This window comes from Parus major, chromosome 2 (assembly GCF_001522545.3).
Source record: "Parus major isolate Abel chromosome 2, Parus_major1.1, whole genome shotgun sequence".
NCBI lineage: Eukaryota > Metazoa > Chordata > Aves > Passeriformes > Paridae > Parus > Parus major.
In genome coordinates this window covers 13,793,668-13,819,062 of record NC_031769.1, presented here as the reverse complement: position 1 = coordinate 13,819,062, position 25,395 = coordinate 13,793,668, and the positions used below count along the sequence as shown (strand labels likewise).

General features: G+C 39.0%; 1 protein-coding gene across 3 annotated transcripts in view; it reads right to left on the bottom strand.

Moving 5' to 3' along the window:
* NRP1 (neuropilin 1) overlaps positions 1-25,395 on the bottom strand; it is a 113,238-nt gene that overhangs the window by 46,418 nt on the left and 41,425 nt on the right. For all 3 annotated transcript variants that reach the window (XM_015617764.3, XM_015617765.3, XM_015617766.3), the window contains exons 4-7: positions 20,031-20,212; positions 15,334-15,561; positions 7,697-7,852; positions 4,860-5,026 (exon numbers count right to left, since the gene is read on the bottom strand). In XM_015617764.3, coding sequence (XP_015473250.1) covers positions 4,860-5,026; positions 7,697-7,852; positions 15,334-15,561; positions 20,031-20,212 — 733 coding nt within the window. The remainder of the gene's footprint in view (positions 1-4,859; positions 5,027-7,696; positions 7,853-15,333; positions 15,562-20,030; positions 20,213-25,395) is intronic.

The window sequence follows — 25,395 nt, the reverse complement described above, 5'->3', positions numbered from 1 at the left end:
CATGTTTTGGTCTCTGGGCAAGCTGGAGGTCTCAGTCACTGTTACAGGATGAGAGAAAAATTGTGCCACCCAGAAACTGTCATCCAGCTTGGTGGGGGCACAAAAAGATCTGTGTTATATGCATTAGAAGAAACATTTTGATAGAAAACATACAGATCCTGCAGTAAAGGCCCCCAGAAGGTGTTGCTCCTTGTGGGTTTGAAAACCCACCCCATGATGAGGATTGATGGCAGCAGAGGCTCCCAGTGACCCTGGTAATAGGCAATCAGTCTCCCCTCAAAGCCACACACGCGGGTTTCAAGTGTCTTTAGCTGAGGACACCTCTCCCTGTGGGTCGTGCTCTGGAGCCCCCCTGCTCCTGCCCTGGGGCTCTGGCCACAGCCCATGGCGGCATCCCCGAGCCACTACAGCTTGCCACGCACGATGGCCCGCGGCTCCTTCTCCGAGGACTGAGAAATAAGATGCAAAAAAGCCCCTAAGTATAAAGATTTCGCATGTTATTTTTTCAGATAAGTGTAAATGTAACTGCTTTCTTAAATGCAAACATTAAATCTACTCTGTAAAAACACAATTACTGCTGCCATGGCAGGCGTCAGTCGTCCCTTTTGAAGGAATGCCTTGAAAATGCAATCATAAAATCCTTGCGCATTATGGATTTCATTAACATTGTACTCCCCTAGGATTCCCAATTGCACAATAACAGGAGTTCTTTAAATTTTAAATACCACAGACAGGAACAATTTCACTAAAACCAGATGTGAAACCCTTGCATGGGCCTTCTTACTGGTTCTAAGTACTGAAACTGGCTGGTAATTGATACCTATTAGCATGTTTGTTGTTCAGATTACAGAAATGGAAACACTATACTATTTTTCCTGTGAAAGGATACGTTAACGAGGGACAATGACTTACATTGCAATGGCAGTTCCCTGCCCTTGATTAAATTAAAGGGCTGGTTTTATTTTTTATTTTAAATTATGCTGTTTCAAACTGAAAGGCAGTCAAGTGTGTGAAACATAAGTGCAATAAACAAGTAGGCTGAGCTTAAGGCTGAGATGCTAATAACATCCCATATAACAATAAACTACCTTCACGCATATTTTTGGCAGCCCTTGCTCCTTCATGCATTTATTCCCTTCATATTGGAAAATTCACAGACTCATTAATGTGTTTTTAAAGAAGAAATTCAATCTAGAGTGACTCTGTTTCTGATTAAGGAGGAACTCCAAAGCTCATGTTAGTTGAGCAATTTTCAAAGTGTGTTTGAGGGTAAAAATAAAATGGAGAAAGTTCTGGCAGACTTACAGTGTGACTGTACTATGGTTATTTTGAATCTAAGCTTTGACATTGATTTTCAAACAACAAAGGAAAGGAAGGGAAAGGCAACTTTCACTTAACAGAGCCCTGTAAGCAGGTGGCACTCAGATGGACTCAGGAGCTCATACCTGTCAGCCACAAAGGAGCAATCTAGTTTTTTTCACAAAAGAATGAGTTTCAGGTCCACAGATGGAACTCATGCAAATCCATTACTTATAACAAGCCAACACCATTTTCCTAATTATTTTGTCAAAATGGTCCAAAAGACTTCAAGAACTCAAAGGGGACAATAATATCTTGTGCCCTCTAGATGTCCTCTATAGATCCCAATCTCCTTTGGCTGACACTCAATGAGGTTTTCTGTTTCTTTCGTCTTAACAAAAACTTTAACCTTGAAGGCAGAGGCAAAAAGAAGGGAAAGGAAAACTATAATATTTCCCCTATACAAAAATCCCTCAACACACTGAGGAAATTAATATTTGGAGGTGAATTTCCAAGCTGTTCTGTGCATAGCTGAACATAGCTCATATACTGTACATAGCTCATATATATGCCCTAGTTGCATATGCACATTAGCAGCTCAAAGGCAGATATCACTATTTAACCAGCTGCAGTGTTTGTGCAGGTATGGAAACCTGCAATTATGAAAAAATTAATGATTAACTGATATCACAGAACTTCTGTCTCTCAGACAAGGGCATATAGGCAGATTTTGATTTTTTCACTTTGAAAGTTCTAAGTTCAGCATTGCTGTATCCTTCAGCTTTGTTTTTTTGCTGTTGAATATCTAGAGTTCTGCACTGTGCAGCGAAAATCCATTTATGCTGCACTGCACAAAAGCAAATACTTCACATAAATGACTAGTTTACAATAGCATGCACAACAAAGCAGAACAAAGTGACCTCAGTCCTTCACATACAAGTGCTTTCCTCCTTTTTATAAAATATTACATTTTGTTTCTATGGGTAATTTCAGAGTACTTTATCAGTTACATGTCCTTGGTTGTTTGTCTGTAAGCTCTTATGGAGATGAACATCTGTTCCCAGGGATATTTGTACAGAGGAAACATGGGACTTCAATATTTTATCCAGACACAAATTCACAACATGCACTTACTGCAAGCAAGTATCAAGACTTTGTAGAAGATGGAGGTTCATATGAACAAGGACCCTTTTATTAAGGTTTCTGGAGGTCTGAAGCCCTTAGCACCCATCTCAAGATTGTCAATTAACAGGAAAGCACTTAGAACACAGTTGGAAGTTTGAATTATCAACGTCAGTATAGAATTAAACCACAATAAAATAAGCATAATTAGAGCCAAATAAAAATGATCAGAACCAAAGATGAGTTAAGGTGTTGTACCTTGTGAAAGGGGACAATATACTGAATCTCTGAGCTAGCTCAGTTCCTTCTGCTACACAGGTTGAGTGATAGAAACTACTTAGCAGTTCTTCTGCAACACGCATAAAGCATCTCTACTCAATGCAATGAATAAAAGCAAAGACTTGTAGGCTCAGTCCTGCCAACAGGACACAGCTACAGCCTAATTGCTCTGTGATGAAGTCTCCCTTGGGAGAGCTGGTCCTTCCTCATGGGCCCTGGCCAGCAAAGATGTCCAAGGGACTGCTCAAGGAAATGCTCTGTGCTGCTTTTTCCAGACCAGGAGCTGGGTGAAGTAGATGAGGACCGTGGCATGAGCAGCACAGCATGCAAGTAACCACTGACTTTGGGGCAAGTGTGGTAGCTGGAGGCAGCAAAAAGCTGCTAAAAATTTTGCTCAGCGGTTGTTTCAGCCCCTGAGCATCCTGGTGTACGGCAGGAGGAAAAGGAGGTAGAGCAATTCATGTGCAGAAGGCCTGAAGTACTCTGAGCTGCTTTAAGGATAAAACCAGGAGTAGTTTGAGTTCTGTTATGTGTCTGTTATTAAAGAAGTTTATGGTCAGAAGAAGTCCTTTGAAACTTTTTCTCAGAAAGATCTAGTTCCAAGTGAAAGGATTAAAATATATATATAGGTAATATATAGGTACGTAGTTATCATAACTTAATAAAATTAATAAGCACACAGAACACATGAACGAGATTTGACTAACTCTCTTGTTTTGATTATCTGGTCATAAATGTGCAAGTGACAGCAGAAAAGAAGGAAAAGAGGAAAAGTGGTGGCCCTCCGACCAGATGAAACACATGGAATTTGATTCTGATGCATTCCACCCTTTTTCCATGTGCATTCCATGGATTGCAAGTGGCAATGATTAATAACAAGCCTTGTACTTAGATAAGGTTGAGGAGATTTTAATGTTTGTTCCTAAGTAATGAAAAAGGGATCAACAGATTTTTTTTGGCCACTCTGAAGTCTGATTAGGTCCATTGTACATGACTGCCAAGAGCTCAGGATGCACAGGGGCCCCCAGGCAGGACACCTGAGAGTCCCGTTGTGTGCCAGGGATCAGAAATGAAAGATTTCCCCCTCTTTCTTCCCTTTACTAACTACTACTCAACATGTTTTTGAGCTTTCTTGCAGACATCAAACCTCACAGGAAACATCAGTGTGAACATTTGTATGAAAGGCTAATAAGGCATTGTTTTTATATGTCAGTTAGTAATTTCCTATAGAAAATAACAGAAATAGGAGGAATGTTTCAAATCTACAAACAAGTTTTCAATATTAGTAATATAGATATAATATGCTTGAGCATTTCTCTTGGTGTTTGCCAATTCAGAAAATATAATCTAGGTTTCAGGCAAGTCATGTAAGTCAACTTAAAATTGAGGAAAAACTGTTTTTTCATATAAGGATATTAATACTTGCCTGCTAGTATAGGTTTTTTTTGTAAACAGTAATTGATATGAATAATGTGAATCTGTTCAGAAGTTATGCACCATTCAGCTATGGACCTGATAATACAGAACAAACAACTTCAAAGAGACTGACTGAACTCAAGGAGCCTCTTCATGGTAACAAATGTTTTCAGGATTTCTCCTGTGTTAACAGAGCAGAGCTGAGGCAGCCCATCTCAGTAATGAATGCTGTGTTTAAGGATGTGGAAGAATAGCCACCAGACAGAGACCACTGAACTCATTCCGTGAGTAACACATTCTAGAAGGGACATAGGTCTTCTGAGGTGAAATCTGAGTGCATGAAAACACCACATTGTATTAACACTTAACAGTAATCAGCTAGAGACACAGCACATACTCAGTTAACTGGGACATTCCACTTTAAGTGCATGTTAAACCAATATTGACTTTTCCACTAAACCAAAATCTCTGTTATTTGTGCCCAGAAGACTGCAAAAACAATAGATGTGGGAAGCAGAAGAATTAATCTTCCTGACCTTTTCTTTTTCTATGCCTTTGGGAGTAAGTCTTTTTTTGTTTGTCTAATGAGGAATATGAGCTATTCCCCACTTGCAATGATTCTTAAATTATGTAGAAGTACTTTGCTGTGTTTTTGGTTTTTTTTTTCTTTCTTTTGCATTCTCCACATTAAAATAACTCCATAGAGTATTATTAATGACATCTTTAAAATGTTATCTTTTTACCTGTATCCATTCTCTGATAGAATCTTCCCCTGGGGTCCATCCATTCTCAGGGTAATTTAGCCGGGACCTTTCTGAAGACCAGATAGCGCTGTACTGGGAGGAGACAGTGATTTGATCAGAGTGAATTTCTCCTGACTCCATACCTAGTGGTTCCATGCACTGGAAATCTGAAGAAAAATAAATTGCCATCATTATTATGGTCAGCTTTTTGATTTAGACTTTGAATAATAAAAACATTTCCCTGCTTTGAATATGAATATCTAAAGAATTTATTTTTATGTGACTTTGAATACTTTAGGAACTTTAAGGGAGGCAGTGTTGGGCTTATGGTGTCATTCTTAATACTGTCATTTGAGTTGCCATGGCAATTCCTGCAATAATAATGCTATACAAATATTTTTAGCCCAGTATTGTGGCCATTTCAGTATAGGACAATAGAAGTGTCTATCCTAGGCTAGCAGAGACACTCCTGTGGATTCATAACATAGGACAATGTATGTTCATCTCAAAATTATGCACAAGCCTAGAAATGACAAATTAGATGATTTTATGAAATAATTTGATTTTAAAACTATTTACTTCAGTACAAAAAAATATAAAATTATTAAAAAATATTATTAGAATTTTAGCCATTCTCTTTGGATTCTGGACTTTGGAGTGAAACAGATCAACAAAATTTGAACTCAGGCCACAAAATTATTGACTTAAGGAAATTACCACCTCTTCTGTAACATGGTGTATTGTAAATGAGTTGATCATCTCCATTCAATCTCTGTTTGCTGACACAAAAATTACCTAGTTAATTTAGAATCAATTGACTTCCTAATCACTATAGGGAGTTCAAAGGTTGATCGGGCAGAGTGATTCAATTCTTCTCTCAGTCTTCAAAAATAAAGGCTCCAACCTCCACTAAGGCAAGAGAAGCCATTAGCTACAGACAGATCCTCAAACCCAAGTGCTCCTGGGTCTTCATATCAGAAGTTTACCAACCCCAGTACAAGGGCAGGATAAAAAATCCCATGTGCCTATGCTTCTGTGCAAGGAATTCACAATATAGAAATATAATTAATTCCTTTATTAGAATTAAAGCTAAAATAACTGTGTGAAATGGAGTGAGATATATGCTCCTTTTTTACTGCATCTTCTCTGGAGATGTTTCTCTGATAGGGGTGGGTGCTGAGCTGAAAGTTTCAAAAACCATGAATTGAACAAATGAGCTTCAAATAAACAAAGTTTTGGGTTTTCAATGAAAATTAAAGTATTGTGAAAAAAATGCTTGAATCTCTTATCAGGGATCCAAAATTTTACTTTCAAAAATGTTATCAAGGTATTTTGTAGGAAGTGTAGTTGTGGCTTCCAGTAACTGAATCAAACTAACAGCATTCCCTCTGCAATTCCCTCTCCCCCAGTTCTGTATTAGGTACATGGTAAGTCCTGAAGCTGAACTACATTAGGGTGAGACTCAAAGGAAAAGAACTTCTGATTGAAATCTGAAGGAAAGCCGTAAGCCACTACAAAGAATGCAAAACCTGATAGGTGGGAGCAAAATCAAAAGACTTAAAAAGTGTCTAGTTTGATTTAGACATGTTTGTTTTCCCTGTAGTCCACTGAGAGGGACAAGTAAATTCTAGGGACATCTCCCATGTCTGACTTAAGTAGATTGGGTTGTCATGTGGAGGTGACCAGACAACACAAAGAGAAAGGATGGCTGAAACTGAATGAGACCACTCACTTCTCTAAGCCTGCAGCATATGAAATGCTTCCTCTTGACATCCAAAAAGGTTTTCATACACACTAGCTTCTGTTCTGTTGTCCTGTGTTTAAAATCTGAAGGCATCTCGGCATAGCAGATGTTATTAATTCTGACTTTGGTGTGATGGGTGCATCTACAGCCTGGGGGGGTGACTGTGGAGGTGGACATGGGGACACAAGTTGTTTGTGCCTAGTTATGAAGGGAGAGGAACAGCACCTACATAAGGAGAAACCAAACTAGCTGAAGGCACAATGCTTCCCATCCAGGGAAGCTGTGTGTCCCCCATTGCCTGTTCCTGCCTGTGTGTAAGAAAGCTGTTAAAAAGGCAGGAGAGATGGGGAGTTACAGTTAAATTTTCTGTTTATTCATTTTGCTTTTGTCCCTTTTTTGATTAAACAAGCACATCAAATCTGTGTGAATCTGCTCAAATCTCAGTAAGACACAGAAAGGAGAGGGAGTTTGACATAAAGTGTGTGTTTTATCACTGAGGAAAGCAATGAAATCTGCAAGGACATGGTGTAACACAGCATATTATTTTCCTGTTTCCCTCACTTCGTTTCATTCTCTGTCCAAAGGGTAAGCATGAAAATGAGTCAACTGAGAAAAAAAATACGAGACAGAGAACAAAGCTTAGATAGCTTATGAAATGGTTTAACAAGAGCACATATATTAAATGGGTTCCTTTTATTCAAGAAATCGATCATCAAAGCTTATTCCATGTAATAAAAGAAGGCTTTGGATAGTGCATTCATTGTTCATGTTTCATTGTTTTAATGCAAGTGTTCAATTGCTCTGCATTCCTGCGTTTCCTTGGTCAGCACAGTTTTTCACAATAATTATCCCAACTTCCTGGCAATACAGTGGAATAAAACTGTGAGGAGAATTCTGCTCCTTGCACTTTTCAAAGGGCAGCTGTTCTTGAAAAAAAAAAGAAAAAAAAAGAAAAAAAGAAAACAGAACCAATCCTTCTCCACCATTTTATTTATTTAAGATTTCTTTAAAGCTTCAGGGCAACACCTGGTGTGTAAGAAGACATAACAGAGAGTATTTTCCAAGAAGCTCTGCGGGATAGATAAATACTGACCTTCTGAGACACTGCTCTGTGACACACTGTAGTTTGCTGAGAAGCCCTCCTTCGCTATTGCACTGTCGGTGTAAAATACCATTGAAAGAATCCCTGTTGAAGACCGGACACGTCCTGGGTTGTTTTGCCCACAATAACGCCCGATGTGTGGGCCAACTGCAAAGAAACAGCATACAATAGTAAACTCCCAGTGCTGCTACAACAATAGGTGCCACTACAATATCCTCCCAAAGATGGTCCCTCAGCAGGAAATGGTGGACCTCTGTAACAGCTCAAAATAACAATGCCATCAATAATTCAGCGATGAACAATAAACTGTTTATCCTACCCTAGCAATCATACTTCTAAAATGCTCCAGATAGCACTCCATGAACCTCTGAAAATGTACAGAACCAAGATTCAAAAAAGTGTCCTTAAAAGTGTGCAGAGAGGGCAGTGATGCACAAAATTACACATACGAAGCACCACAAGTATTTTCCAAAGTGTGATTGAAGCACCAGTTTATGACAAGAGCAACCGAGTGGCCTGATTTGCCAACCTGGTACACAAGATGCTGTGAGGAGTTCAAACAGTGCCTTCCAGGTTTTATGCTCTATGCTGCAGATGATCTGTTAACTTCCTCTCAAACTTTGAAAAACATTTTTGGCTCATATTGAAGCTATGACCAATGAATCATCATCCCTCTTAACTTAGGCTTTCAGAGCCCATAGTTCTTTTGCCCATATGATCAACACGAAAGAATACTGTAAAATAATTTAAAAGTGAAATTCTAATCCTTTCAAAAGAGCAAGGATTTCTTAAGAATATCTCCATGTCAGAGAATACACACACATACATTGTCACATGATCTCCCTTCATGTTAATACTGTATAAACCTGATTTTGGTATTTTTCAGCATTTGCTGTGCAGTGAGATAATCTTTTTCCTTAATTAAGCTACTCAATTCACAACCAACATATGTGGCCTTCTAGCACTTGAGCATTCCCTACAGATAGGTCCCTAGGCTGTGGAATGGTGGTACATCTGTGCTTACAAACAATAAGAAAAGATAATGCTAAAACCCACCCATGGAGTCAATCATGAAAATAATCATAAGGCATCATTCTAATGCTTACACCACTGGTTTCCAGGCTTAAATTAACACCTTGTCATTTCTCTAGGAAGTCCATTACACTTTCAGTTTAAAATATAAAATGTTTAGATATCCTAATTATTCACAGTTCAAAGAAAAATCTACAGCTAACATAATTTTCTAGTCATTTATTGGCATTTTCCAACAAGTAAAACAGTTCCAGCTTGGAATAACTTTATTATGTAAGCTACACATTTCTGTAAGGCCCTAGAGTTGCCAGAAAGAGGGAGCTCAGATGTTATAGCTCTTACTGCCAGCATGTCCTTTTCAATCCATATTATGGCCACAGTTAGTCTTCAGTTGCCTTGGCAATCTCATGGCATTTCAAATACCTGCCAATTCAGACTTTTTCCACTAAGGTTTTTCAATGCAGCATTGATAGAATGAAACATCCTATAGAGGATATGAGTTGAATTCTTCTTCACCCTAGAAATCATTTAAGCTTCATGGTTTTATGTTTCAGAGAGAGAAGTTTGTTTTAGACTGCTACCATCAACAGCTTTTTAAAAACACAAAATAATGCCCACACATTCCAGTTGCTGCAGGTTTTTGGTTTTGTTTTTTTTTTTTTTCAGTTTTCTTTTGCATTTTCTGTGTCCAAACAGCTCTGATCCTGCTCTTTCTCACAATGGCTTTCAAGATTATAGCTGCTGATGGTGCTCTGAACTGCAAGAAAATAAGAAGGGTAAGGCTACCATGTTATGGAGCCTCTGAGCCTCCCTCCTCCCATTTCCTGTAGGGAACCCTCTTTGAAATGACAAACAGAAGAGAACTTTGTTTAAAGCAGACAGGCTTTAAGATTCCCCATGACTCACTGGTTTATAATTTTTAAGAAATATTTTGTGATTATGCATTTAAGTCTTCAACAGATTGGCCCTGCCATCACAGTACTATTCCCTTTGCTAGCTATGTGGATGCAAATGCCAAAAATGTGCAGAATGTGACACAAAGAGGTATTGAATTTTTTTGCACAACATGTAAACCTTACCCTGCTGAGCTAATATGATATTGATCTGAGCACAACTCGATGAAATAGAGATTCTCCTTCTTCCATAAATAGCTAACACAAAGTTCCCCCCTTCTATTGGTTTTTTTTTCCATTCAAGTCTTGAAAACTTTTGAATAACAATAAATTATCAAATACATTGTCACCACATCAAATAAATTCTGTGCAGGAAACTCATCTGGGGAGTCAATCAGGGGTGAGACTGCTGTCTGCTTAGGTAGACTATGCCACTGTTTGTTTTATTTACCATCTTCCTGACAATTTCTTAGGAAACAAGGTGGGATTTCATGATAGACTGTCTAGAGTTCCAAAAGGGAATTTTAGGGCAGAAGGTGCTGAAAAGTCATTAGGCCAGCCTCTAACTGTGCACCATTATGTTACTATGACAGCACCCCCCAGGAAGGGCTACTCCAAATGTGAGTCACTTGGATTATGTCCTCACTCCAGGATGCTTCTACACTACCTGCAGAACAAAGGCGTTTCAGTGAGCCAGCTACCCCATCTGGCTGCCCATGCTGTAGCAATTTTGGAGACCTTGGCTCCTCTTTCCACGGGCACAGTATGATACAGTGGAAAACTGAGTAACTTTCTGGATAAAAGATGGAGGGACAACTAAGAAACCTATTTTGCATGCATTTCCCAAAATGCAGAATCTAATTCTACACCTTGAATAAATCCTTGATAAGGATTTCTTAATAAGTATTTTTGGAAGGTTTAAAGATCAGATCACAGAATATATAAAAAGTGGCTGGTAGTTCAAGACTAAACAGAAACCTTATCCTTACGGATTCTTCTTTTCTTTACTATTGTTTGCCCTTCTGCACAAAGAATATTGATATGAGGAAATTCTGAGACTTACTGAAATACACTTTTACCCATCTAGTTGAAATGTTAGCTTTTGGAATTAGGTTAAGAACTTCCCAAAAAAACAGAAGCAAAGAAAAAAGGTATGTCAGACTTCTAAAATATTGAAACAAATGCTACGTTAACTAGCCACCTATTTAACTTTAAAGCTGTTTTTTATAAGTATGCAAGTATGTTGTGGACAGTATTTTCACATCTCTATGATTTTTATTGACAAAATATTTGCACACAATTTCAGACGTGGAAGGAAAAACAGCTGAAAAATTAATTCAATCTTCACATTCCAGCAGTCAACTACACTGAGCTTGTGTATGCTCTTACATCTTAACGGCTTCTCACAAGAGTGTAGAAAGCAGCCCCAACAGGAGAAACACACTTAGATTAATAGCAACCTTCATTTGCACTGATGTTAATGACTGCAGTAAAGCATTCTGCTTTGCTCTGTACTTCAGTGGAAGCTCTTGTGGTATTGACTGAAGCAGCAATGCTTAGGCTGTGGTTCTCAAACCATATGTAAACTTCTTTAAATTACGTTTGAGCCCTAGTAGACAGCCTATAGAGCTTCAAAGAGAGCTGCATGATGAATATGTGCAATTCATCACTAAAGCTAGTCTTCGTTTTGAGTGGGCTATTTTTCTTCAAAGTCATCAATGGAGTGTTCTCAGCAGACGCTGGCTGAGATATATCTGTGCCTTGGGCAAAGATATTTTTGGTATCTAGTTTATTCATGCAAAATCACATCTTTCTATTCTGAGATCTACTCACTCTCCTGCTCTAAATCCACCTGCTATCTCTTTCAAACTATGGTCCCTTTTCTGTACAATATTTGCAACAAGCACCTGTAGTTCTCAGATATTCTTCAAAAGGGTTTTTTTCACAAAACAAAATTCCAGGTCTGAGGCATTCCTGAATGCCTACCATTCCTCTCTTGAAACAGCAGAGCACTTATACCACTGTTTAACTTCAGTCCTGTAGTGTCCTTGGTGAATTCCTTTTGAAGTCAATCTAACTGTTCACATGCTTCAAAGATAAGCACGTATTTTGTAGAATCAAGTAGCAAATACTCAGCACTTGCCAGCTTCAATCCACTGAAAGGACAACCAGGTAGGCTGAGGACTCCATGATTGTGACAGAGCATTTCAGGCTTAACGTCTTTTTGAATGACTGTTACAGTTGCTGTCAAATTCTCTAACAGAAAATTGTTTTCCATCAGTGAAATGGAAATTACGTAGAAGTAAAATGTAAATGGAAGCTTACTGACTTTGACATATCCTTTTAAACATCATTGTGAAAATTTGTTTTAAAGAACATTTCTCTTCTTTATTTTTTGCTTTTCTTGGGGAAAGGAAGGAAAAAATAATCACAACTGTGTAAAACAGCAAATTTATTTCCTGCTGATCTCTAGTGACTGTAGCTTATCAAATTCTATAGTGAAAACATTTTCCACTTATGTTGGGTTTCATCTGCTCTAACTTAGGCATCTAAAGTTTACATCTGACTTAGGGATTCATAGCTTCCAGTACAGTCAACGAGACAAGAAACTACAAAGGTCCATTAACTGTGCCCTAAAGTAGGTGTTGAGACAGGTCAGAGTGGGATGCTGTTCCCTGCTGGGAACAGAGGGACTCCTGTGCCTGGCTGAAATGCTGAGCCTGTTTTCCAGAGATGCACATTCAGGGCACTGTCCACCTAATTCTGCTCTGCTTGAGACCACAACTATTTTCCAAAAACATGTTCTCTCTCTCATATTACAATAGTGCCATCATCCCAGGAAACCACAGCTGTGTTGCTGTGGAGCAGGGGAGGTGCATTGAAGGATATACATTTTTTCCACATATTTAAAAAATTCTTCTTCCACATTTGTATCAATACAATAGCAGCTTTAATACAACTGAGCATGTGAGCAGCAATGAATAACAACAAACCAAAATAACTTCCTTTTCTATGGATATATCACTAAACAGAGCAGGCCAGGGGACACCCCCTGGACCTGCAGCCAGTAGCCAAGGGCTGCTCCTGGGACCAGACTAAGTGTGGCACAGCTTGCCCTATGTGGCTCTTCCCTCTGAAACTGCCTGGCCATGACCAACTTGCCTGTTGAGAGTGATCCCTGGCTTTCACTGGTGTCACCAATTTCTTGGGAAAGTGCAAATTGATGTGTGCTAAAACTGTGCAAGGGAGTACACCAGGAAATTAGAACTGCACATGACCATATCCATGTTCCAGTTAATAGCGTAGAGTATTTTTGCACAGACTAAAGGGAAATGGACAAATGGCTCAAAGACATCCTGGGGGAGTCTCCCTTCATCAAAGGGAGCCATACTCTCTAATTCACCATTGTGTAGACATTTACTACTTCCATGTGGATGCAAATGAGATTTTTTTTTTTCCCCCAGATACTGTCTCTATATATTCTCCAGTATCCAGACATTCTCTATCTTCATTTGATGGCCAGGTTATACCAGTGATTTCCTGTTCCATCTTTGCTCTTCAGTTGAAATAGTTCTCTCTCCCAGGGATTCATCCTGCAATGTATTTATAGAAAAGCAACCACATTCCATCTTTCTTTGTAAAGTTAAACGAGAGAGACTGACTGCTGGCTGAGGTTTGTCCTACATTTTCCTACAACTGCTGCAACCTTCAATAGTTGGTAACTAGGAAAACATTTTTCCAGTCTTCAAATTCTGTAGAATATTTACAAGTAAGCATGCAAGTATCCTTAGTGGATATGAGGATCATTTTGAGTGTAGAGAGTTTGTGAGACAGTTTGTGGAAGGCCGATAATGCTTGTTGATAATTGGTCGTCAGTATGGCTCAGCCACTTTCTTGAACCAGGAAATTACTGCTTTGAAACCCTCTACACTGGCAATAATGCATTTCTTTTTGGTTATATTACACATTAATTGATTTACTGGATCATCTTTTCAAATATCAGTTTAAATGCAAGCTTTACAGGACAAATTTGGCCTATGTACAAATAAACCTATTATTAAATGTTCCAGACATCTTTATTGTACTGTTAAAATATTGTTTTCCTAATTGAGGCATTAAATACTAAATAGTCTTTTAGCTACTGTTATGGGTCTTTCTTCACTCTTTATTGAAGTGGATTGAAAAAAGCCATGATAAACCCATTAAGCATAAAATAAAAAAAAAAAGATAAAATATATGTTAAAAGACATATATTTCCTGCAGCATCAATGGAAGCTTTAAGCAAAATTATATTGAGAATTTATTTAGGAAAACAGGCAAATTTTAATGTGTTATTAAAATATATTTCTTAAGTTATATATTTTCATTGAAATCAAATATTAATGTAGGATTAGCAGTTTGTAGAAACTGCCAGTGCTGTTCATAAAACAAACAAAAAATCTATTAATATGAGTTATCACACAAGTGGAAAATGGAAATAGTTGTAATTAGTGCCCAACACAAACAGCATAAATCTTCAGTCACTGAATTTTGCTACAAATTAAAAATTAAGAAAAAGGACAGCTTCAAGATGCTTCTCTTTATCAGCTTATGCCAAACACAGAAACAGTGAAAAAGGCATCACTAATAATCAGCTTTACACAGCTGTTTCCACAGCTCATATAGGCATTTGGGACCCTGAAGGTTGGGCATTCAGCTGGAGCAATCCCTTTGAGGCTGGAGCTGCAGCCTCTGGTTCCTTGGAGAACTGGTACCTGCCCTGCTTAAGGGAGATTTGAACCTTGCAGACCCAAGATTGTACATGAAAAACATAGAGAAATCATGCAGCTATTTTATTTGTCAGACTCAGTGTAAAGCAGGGATATGGGGTTGGGCAGAGGGTGAATTGAGTCCCTCTGGCTCTATAGGGTTAGCTAATATCTAGCTATGCACTTAGTGAATGTGCACAAGGTCAAGTGAGGTCAACAACTAAGTGGAAAATTACTGAGATGGCAGAAATGTTCCAGAAGGGTACCCAACACACCCACCCTGACACATGAGGCCATCTAATCAGAGATTATAAATTAACAAATTAAGATAAAACCTTTGGATTTGCTTAAACTGCTGGAAGAGAGAGTAATATAGTGGAGGAACCCTGCAGTGCCCAGTCACTGAAGCCATCTGAATGAATAGCTCAGTGGCTGTTTACTGACCTGGCTAATTGTGTAGTCACCATGATTTCAACTGCATGGACACCACATTTTTTCTGGCAAAGAAATACTCTGCTTTGGCAGCTGGTCTGTAATACAGCTCTTCTGCAAGTCAAAGGGTCAGTACCTGAAGTCCAGTTTCTGCAATTTGTTGGAAATGTCTGGACTATGCTCATGGGTTAGCTGTGAAAATCTGGAGACTAATTATAAGGCTTCACATTTAATTTATTTTGGTGTAGCAGGTTTCTCACATATTACCACTGAACACAGAGGTTTCTTCTAAGCCAACTGTTAAAATCGAACATATTTCATAAAAAAAAAAAATCATTCACACTATGATATGCTTTACTGAATGAATTTACAGAGCATTTTCTCCATTTCTTTTTAATTCAACTCACTTCACATAAATCAAGTACGGATCTCTCTAGCATGACAGTTTAAAAAATGGGAATATGCCTTCTGCAGGCCACTACACAGTAATGGTTATGCATATTAAAGTCCATTTTTCTCTTACCATCAGGGAATCCATCCCAGATTTCCAATCGGTCATAGCGACAGAATGCTCCCCCTGGAGTATTTGAATCAGGTTCTAGCTCAAAGCTTTCAAATTCCAGTATAATCTCTGACATCTTTGGTGCAAAGATAATGTAAGTGCATTCAAGGCTATTGGGATATTTTTCAGGGAATCCAGGGGACTTTATCACTCCACTTGATGAAGTAAAGTTTCTGGAACATTCAGGTCCTGTAGGAGAAGGAGAAAAATCAACTGGGTTAACACTGTGCTACTGAGCAAAGCAGTTAGTTGGAAAACAAATTAGGTTGTATTGTCTCTCCAGCAGCAAAGGTGGCTTTTCAATGAAACACCTCATTTTAATCGCTGCATTAATCATTCAGCCAGCTTGTTCCTATTATTGATAGTCAGTCATTTAAAGCCCAATTCGCATGTACTGTCTGATCTTCAATTCTCAATTTGTATGGAACAATATGAAAACTTGTACCAGCTCTAGAAAAAATTATGACAAATACAAAGTCATGCGGGAACAATGAAAGTGTAAGCTGCAGAAATCTCGACAGAGCCCTAGAGAAATAATTATAGCCCCTTCAAGCTCAAATCTTTAAATCTTATGGCTGACAGGCTTTTATTGGTGAAATAGAATTTTCTACAAAAGCGGGTGAGTGAATTCAGTAGAGGGAGTAGTGGTTTCAGATTCCTGGAGCACTGACTCAGTAACTCTGCCAGATGTGACCTATGCCTCCTTGACAAACTAAATGTGAAAGGTAATTCGTACATGTACTGAGGGTGAGTGACTCATTCTGAGTGGTGTTGACACAGGTGCACCAGTAAAATGTTGCTGTTAGTGTGGGCATGATAAACTGTGTGATTACAGGCAGTGTTGCTAGAAGTCACCTAATGTCAATGTTGACACACCAGCTTTCCCTGATGTTCCCACTATGGCATAATGGGATGCTCCAAACAGTGCTGTTGGTGGAGCAGAAAAGTGATAGTAAAGATGTAAGGGTATAAAAGGCCAGGTCACTGGATTTGCCTTTGTGAATACAGGGGACAAACTGGAATCTCTCTCCTGTTGATGGATCTCATTTCTCCTTTATTTAGGTCCCTCTGGAATCCTCTCTCTGGATCCCACACCTGCAGGTATGCTCAGAATTCAGCTGCAGGCACTGCCCACACATCTTCCCACAAGGTCGGCAAAGGTACCCCCCTCTGCCTTTTGACACTCCAAATTTAATAGAGTGATTTACAGGGCTTGGGGCACTGGTGGATATCAGCTGGCCTGAGGAGTTTGGGTGGGATGACCTAAATGAGGGTGCTCAGAGTGGGGGAGAGGAAGGACATGGAGAGCACAGCTTGGCTGCAACAGGCAGGTCTGTGCTGGAGGATGATGTGTGTGAGGCCCCAGTCTGGATGAGGATGCCCAGCATCCTTAGAGACTGTAGTCAGGAGCCTTAGAGGATTTCCAGTGCCTAACACAGATCATTGAAGGAAAACAGTCTGCCTTGTTGCATATATGAATACTCTTATTTCACTATAGAAAATGTTTTCATTGTGAATGTGCCAAGCATATTACCCCCCACAGATCTGGCCACCTCCCAGCTAAATTCAGCTCGCAAGAGAGAGGTCTGAATGAATTTACTCAGTTCAGGTAATCTTGCCCTTCAACAGACACTGAGAGGAAATTCTTGAACTATCACATCAATATTCAGAACACTTCGTGGCATATTTTGGAAGATGTGAATATTGATGCTCATGTAACCTGACCCATTCTAATTTGGGAAATTACATTTTGCCTGTAATTAAATCACCCCCTTGCACATTAGTCGAATATTCCTCTTCTCTCCCTGTCATTCCCTTGTCTCCTTGTCGTGTAGGGGAGGGTTATATTCTGGTTGTTGCTCCTCACTCCCACCAGTAGCTGCTGTTCCAGGATAAAATAGCTTTGCTATGCCATTCATAGTCTAAAGTGCTCTGTACTCCTCTTGGAATCCAATAAAAGATGCAATATAAAATGTAAGCCAGGATCATTATTACTTTATTAAATACAGCCAGATCTTGGCTTTGAGTGTGTGCAATTGTCAGGCTCCTATACTCACACATGGTATCCTGATGCCAGCTTGCTTTATTTTAAACATGTTCGAGTCAATCTGGTGCAAAAACAGAAACTGTTTTCAGGGGAGCTGTCTCACTAAAATGCCCTCCAAAGATTTTGACCCTTTATAGACACTGTGAAGCAGCTGCAGGAATTACAGAGGCTATGAGGAACTCCATGGGACAATGTGCATGGAAAACTGGCAGAAAAGGTTCCAGTGGAGATACCAAAAGTAGATACTTCTGAGGTGGAACAACTACATGTGCACATGTGTATGAAACAAAGGAAGAGATGAGAACTGAAGGAAAGGCAGAGAGGAGGCAACAGAGAGAGCAAAGGAAAATAGATGACATTGGGGATAATTTAATCTGCTATCTGTGGGTGTCAGTGAGCCAAAAAATCATTTGCCTTCTTGGTTGACACTTTCTTTTCTTTCAGTTTACACCATAAATTTAGTTGACTAAAGTTAGGAAAGTTGAATGTGAACTGTGTAGATCCTTTTCTAGCGAATACGTCACTCATCCACCCTAAAATAGAACGCCTGCCCAAGCCAAAATGATGAACATTTCATGTGGGCTAAGTGTTGGGCAAAATGTGTTTCATGTTTTAGTCCTGACTACAACTTCTTCAGTATCTCTCTGGCCATGGAGCTGAATGAGAAGTAAAGAGCAATGGGCAAAAATACATTGTGCTGGAATGAGGCTCAGCCTTCAGCTCAGCTCCGCAGGACCTTGGGCTTGGTTCTTCCCATACCTGGGAAATTATAAGTTGTGAATATGCTAAACCAGACATATTTTTTTGGTGTGAGCAGCTGAGCTTCACCTGTGCAAAAGGGTGAACTGCTTTATTTGGCACAGATATTAAAATGCAAAACTGGTATAGCATATATGCATTTTCTCAGAAGTTAAATAGAGCTGTGTTCCCACAGCAATGATAATTTGTATCCTTTGTGTACACATGGCATTTTCTAACACCGCATGGTGATAACTGTCCTGCCTTAATATACAGTTTACGTGGAATGAACTGGAGCTAAAGTTGCTCTGGGAGCCATAATTTTGAGTTTCCTGACTTCCATGTGTGTAAAATCTCATTCATAATGCCATTTTAACATGGTTAATGTGTATCTTTGAGACATGTAAATGACCACACAAGGAAATAAACACAATGTTCCTGTCAGAGTTCTGAGTTGTCACCATACTGTTAGGAAATAAATAAAACCTTTTCCTTAAAACGGTTCAGTTACTAAAATAGATTGTTTCACATATCATTCTTTCACTTCTTCTTGTGTTTCAGCCTTGTTCTTTATGAAAGATGGTACTGCATACATAAGCACTGAGAAACATTAGAACACATTTTCAAGAGTTTAGGCTCCTAAGCACATCAAAATAAATAGAAATTTTTTCTTTAGGAAAGTTTGGTGTCATTTGGATGCTGAATTCTTTCAAAAAATGTGACCCTGAAGGTCAGCAAAAGAATTTCTGGGAGTCAAGAGTGGATTTACAGACGGGGAAGATGGTGAACAAGAGGTCTGTGGCCCCAATTAGCACTGTGCAGAGCAGCAATAGCAATAGAAAAGAGACTTCACTACTGTGCTTCTGCTCATTAGCAGTACAGCTGCCACCAAGAGTGCGCTCTGAACACAGCTGAAAATCTGGCTTTGGTTTAGGTGCATAAAAGGGACTTGGACTGGTTCTGAAAATGGGGCACTGACTGGGAGTGGTGTGCATTGGAAATTTGAAGTTTTTGAGCTGCTTTTGTGAATATGTCCCTAAACATTGATGTTGAAGTCAAATTTTTTTTCTATAAAATGAATATTATTATATTTTTATATATTACGAGTTTTGGTCCTGTATTCTCCATGAATGGAACATATAAATTATTAATCTCCATCCAGCTATAGGGAAGATGTATGGCAAAAAGAGTGACCTTACAGCCCTTCTAAGCTATTGAATTGGGAAGAGTGTTATAAAAGAGGGAGTGTCTCTCTCTGGTTAATCCTGCACTCTGTTTCTCTGGGCTTTCTCTGTGCCCCATAAAGCTAATTGTGCTCACTGGCACTAACTCCTGGCACGAGCACCCAGCAGGTCATGCCTGTGATCAGTGTGAGCTGCTTCTCTCCTTTGCTTCCCAAACATGATTTGTTAAAGCAGCAGCAACATCATCTGCTGCCCACGTGTACTCGGGTCCTTTCCGAGCCCACAGCCATCTCTTGGGAGCACAGAGCAAAACACTAACCAAAATCAGCCAGGGACTCAGAAGGTTGCAGTGCTGTTGAGGCAGTAACATTGTAAATCACACAGTAATTATTATTAAAAAAAAAAAAAAAGCAATAAAGCTAATGGTTTTAAGATGGTTGAAACAAACAGCTGACAAAAACTACCATATTTCATGCAGAGGAGTCAGCCCTCAGACACAGCTGACCCACTGGATTCATGATGATTTACACCCACTGAATACAAACCCCGCCTTGGAATTACTAGGGTAATACGATTTTCTCTTTCAAGCATTTTCATGCATTTTCCCCATTCCAAAGAATTATGGTGAACTTTCTGATGGAAGTAAAAATCACAGGTTATGAACTATGTAACAATGAATTGTTTCTCACCTCTTTTGAAAACTTCATAACGGATAGAAAATCCTGCTCCATGTGTCTCATAGTCGGAAACAAATTTAATAAAAAGATATGGTCCTGAAGACACTAAAGGAGGGGGAGCAATTTTTCCACAGTACTTTCCCCATAAGCGTCCTTCAGCATTATCTCCATCAATCACTTCAACATAATCATACCTGGTAGATAAATGGAAGGAAGAAACTTTTAACTTCCAGGAAAGAAGGAGACCTAATTAATTTAGAAACCATAACACAACATAGATAATCAAGAAAAATGCTAGCTTGCTTGGAAAATGCATTATGCTGAAAGATGTAAGCAAAATGAAATAATTAAAATGGACTACATTATGTCTGTAGACATCATCTGGCAACATGGAACTATTAGGAAGAATGGTGTCCATTATGCTTGCAGACAATGTCAGCTAAAGTAACCAATTAACAAAAAAAAAAAAAAAGGAAATCTCACGAGCACAATTCTGTATTATTAAATTGTGTTCCTTTGTCTGTGTAGTGTTGTTATCAATACATAATGCATAGCATTCTTTTCAAACTGTGAAGTTCTGTTATGAATTCAAAAATGTCTTTTTGGCTGTAGCTCTTTATGAACAATACTTTGATTTCCATATGCTGTCCTCCAAACATATGTCCATGGAATAATAAATAAATCCCTAAACATCAGATTTTGTTCAAAACTCCATCATGTTGCAGATCAATGGTAGAAAAATCTGTTATTTTCCTTATTATCTGGACCAATAGTTTGGAGCACATCACAAAATCCACAAGTCAGTCACAGCACTTGATTTTTCTCAGACAAAAATTGTTTCAATACAAATCAACTTTATTTAGGTATTTGAATCAAGAAATGCATGTTACAACATTCATATTTATACAGCATGTGATTACTAGACAGACTGGGCTAAAACCTCTGTGATTATTTGCATCAAACCTAAGACTGTATAAGGAAAAGCATGTAATAACCAAATAATGATTGGTACTAACAGTTTGTCTTTGAGCAACACGTTAGGGCTCCTCAGCCCCGTCACCAGAGATGGCAACGTGCAGGGTCTGCTCTGACAGATTTGGTGCTCAAGGGCTGAGGAGAGCAAGCCCAGCAAGCTGGTGGTGCTGAACCAGCCCAGGGAATACAAACGAGAATGAAAGTCATGGGAGGGGGGAAGCTGCAGGTGCAGAGACAGGTCTGTTCTTAAGTTTTATTAGCAGATGATTTCACATGACCCCAGACAGGAAGGAGGATCAGACCCAATCTGTATAATCAGTTTAATCTTCTCCTAGAAGGTGGTGGCATTTGGAGCTTGAGTTGTGTCCTGTGACTCTCAAACAGCAGCAAAAGGCTTTTCCCTGCCCCGAGTCTCTGTGTCTCAGCCACGCTGCCCTTTCATTTAACAAGTTGCTGTTAGCCAGACAATCTCATTTACTTTTCATTATCTTACTACGACTGACATTAAAATGTTGCCATTAATTTGTTTAGACCTTTATATTCTACTGTTATGCTCACTGAAATGTTCCAAGCATATTAATATACAAGGAAGAGCTAAAAATGACAGGACAATAAAGTGTGTCTGGCATTTTTAAAGAGATCAAAGGAAAAAAAATGTCTTCATGATGACCAATGTCATTTTTAACAACTCTGCTCCAAACCATCCAGGGCACATTACTTATGTTTACATGAAGTCCTGTGAGACAGCTGCAAAGATGATATCACTAGTTAAAGTGGACAGCTTAAGGCTCCTTAAATTAAAAATGACATTACCTCATCAGTTAAAATTGTGTGCCAGCTTTGGTGTATATCAAATAGAAAATAAAGCTGACACTGATGGAACTGTAAGCATTAACATATGTGAAATATTGTGTTAACTACATTTCTTTTTATGTATTTGATTTTTCTAGTAGCAATTGCTCAGCTCACTGGCTTCACTGTCCCAGTGCAGACTGGTGGAATTACAAAGCGGAAACATGCATTTCTGAGATAATTTTACAGATACTTAAGTAGCCTGTAGCTTTTAAAATTAGACTTCTGTTCTTTCTATAATGTCTTTATGATATGTGTATAGAAGGATTTGAAATTCAGGAGAGGAGTTGTAAAGAGACCTCAGAATTGTTGAGGTTTTGTCTGGTTTGTTTTTTATTTTCCTTTCTCAGAAATATCCTTAAAAATGCCAGTTCTAGGTTCCCTGCAAAACCAATTGAAAGTACTCAGGGATACATGCTACTAGTTTTTAGATTTTAGGAAAAAAATACATATTGAGAATTTTTAACAAGACAACCTTTCTCCATATAATCAACTGCTTGTTGATTAAAAAAGAGATTAAAAGAAAGAGTAACCACATAAACCCACAGCATCTGAGTTACAGTCTTTGCTCCATTTATTCCATGGTGACATGATTTCACCACTTTCCCAGGCACCATTCTTTGCTCAAGCTTCAACAGTAGACAAAATTTCAAATTGTATGAGAAGGAAATTAACTAAATTAACTAAATGCCTTGCAAATTTTATTTTTTTCCTTCGTATAAAGGAGACAAAAAATTCAAATGGCTTGGATTCAGTGGTTTTATTCTGCTACACCTTAAAAATAAACAATGTTATATGGTCTTGCTAAGTCTTCCACAGCCAAAAAATAACTAACCTGGAAGTACCAATTTTGTTATTATATGAAGTAAATTAGGCAAAAAAAACCCCATTCAAATTAAATTCTGTCACTCTACTAGTTTTCCTCATTTATAGCAATAGTCTGCCCACACTTTCCATTGTCCCTTGTAGTTACAGAATGGTAATTTATGGTGCTCTTCCTGGCTGCTGTGCAGTTGTAAATGACACAATTTGGTTACTAAAAGGCTTTCTTCTAATGGATTTTTTCAAGTTAGAGGTCATGCAGCCCCATGGAAGATTGGAAGATTTTATTATTTTTTTTCTTTCATTTTGAAAAATTACTGACAGACAGAGAAGAAGTTTAGCTGTGAGACAACGGGAAAGAAGTACAATTTGAAAAGAGGAAGCTTTAGAGATCAGCCTCACAACCTTCATACTCTAATGATCATGTTTTTCATTTGGTGCTAACAAATGGATTTGGATTCTCCCACACTGGTGGCAACATATGATATCTGGGCTGCAGTAAACGAGTATCTATATTACTTTTTTCTTAGAGAAATAAAATTACTGTGGATTTTACTAGTTTATACTTGGAAACCAACATCCTGCTGTCATTTTTGCACTTTTCAAAATCCTACCAGAGACCACAGCATATCACAAACAACTGGTCTTGTAAATAGGAGAAAGTACAGTCACAACTTGGAAATGGAGTTGCTGCCAAGGAAGCTCAGAAAGCAGCTTGCATGTCCCTCTGGACTTGGTAGCAGTTCTTTTCCATAAGTTTGTCAGAAGATGCTGTGCCAGGGATACAGTTGGCACATTGGCATCCCTGTGAGAAGACTGAATGTTTCACCTCCACAGCACCCAGACAGACTTGGCATACAGCCCAGAATACTGAGTTTGCAAATTTGGATTTCCCATTTGGCAATTCTTCACTCAGTTACTGCTGTCAATGGTGTGGCAAATATTTCTTGTAATTTTATAGTCCTTTAGGGCTTATGGCAGAGAAATGTAAATATAAACATGGCGCTAACCATGGAGTGTAGTTCTGGGTGAAAGACTAGAGCATGAGTTCAGATGTGAAAATAGGAGATGCCTGCCCAGAAGAGAGGACAATCAGTGAATATGTTCATGCAGCTGCTTTGCCATGATGCAAAAAGCATTCCCTTTTTGCTTTCCTAGGTCTTTCCAGATATCCCACTTCTGTTTGCACCCTCTGTAGTGTGCGAGGCCAGTGAGTGGTTTTTGGGTGGGGATGGATGAACAGCAGTGCAAGAGTTCACATGCACTTCCTGCTCCTCCCAGCTGGTACCTGAACAGGCCATTACTTGTTGCTTGTAGTTTTATGGTTTAGTAAAGCCATATCTGGAAGAGATTCCCTGTGGAAAGATGAGGGAATCTAGAATTCCTCTAATTCTTTAAGGAATTGCAAAAACATGTTCTTTTTTGGAAAGTGTAAGTTATGGTTTTGAGGAAAAGGCCAAACAATACTATAAAATTAGCCCTGGGCAATGAAAAATGTAAATAGCTGCAGAATTCAAATTTTGATGAATTTGCTAGTACCAGTTTCTAGTAAATGATAACAGTGCTTACATTGGGGTTTAGTTCTGAACATGCTGGAGACCCCTGAAATGCACCATTGCATGTTGTACTGCAGGAAGTGAGGTGCAAGTGCTGGAAAGCTCTGCCTGCTGCTGAAGCCAGCCATTCTGCCAAGCTACAATCTGCTTCTACACATTTGCCTATTACCAGGGCAGTGAGATCTTATGCCTTTTTCCTTAAAAAATTCCTTCTCAAGAAATAGGCAGAATTCAGCTGACATCTATCTGCCATTTAATCTTATGAAACAATCAGTGAAGTATATACAACTATAATTTACATCCAAGTATGCCATATTTTTCTGCAGCCTGCTCTGATCTGTATGGCTGTTATGAATACTTTGGCTATTCACCTGTTAGGATGAAAAAAATGTCCAGGTCTCTCTTTATTTTATTACTCTGATTCCACATCCAACCAAGCTGCTAAATTTCTCCCTGACGTGAATTATCCACCCTGGTCAGACTATCTTTGGTTCTGAAAATTTTCTTCTTAGTGTGTATCTTTCTTTTGCCTTTATTTTACAAAGATTTCTTTTTTTTTTTATTCCTCACAAGTCTCCACTTTAGTTGAACAGAAGGCATCGCAAGAAGAAATCTAAATAAAGAGCTTCAAGTTGTTCTGCACTGTGGCTTTGTGCCCCATTAGTTACTGAGGGTTAGAGGTGTGGGATTTACTGCAGTGCTTGTGGCACAAGGCAATCTGTATCCCAGAGCTAAAAGCTTAAAAGCTGCAGGCACTCAAGGGACACCAACTCTAATCCCAGTTTATTAGCAACAAGAAAAAGAAGTACATTATATTAAAAATAAAAAAAATAGGTGCAGCACTGAACAGGCTGATTTTCTGCCTGTAACCTCAGCCTCTGCTGCATTTCTTTTCATTCGAGCTTCCTCTGTGCAGCCTGACCAGACTCCAGGGCCTCCTGTAAGGTAACCCATCCCATGGGCACTGAGGGACTGACCCATCCTTTGAAGACACACCAGCCTTCCCTGTAGATGGGACTGCCAGGTGTCTGCACCAAGGGGACGTAATTCCTCACACGTGGGCCTCACAAGGCACCTTGATGGAGGTGAAAGCAGCGTGAGCTCTCAGAGGATTCTGAGTGACTGCTGTGTCCTCAGCAAGTCTAAGCAGAGCACAAATTCTCCCTGATTCC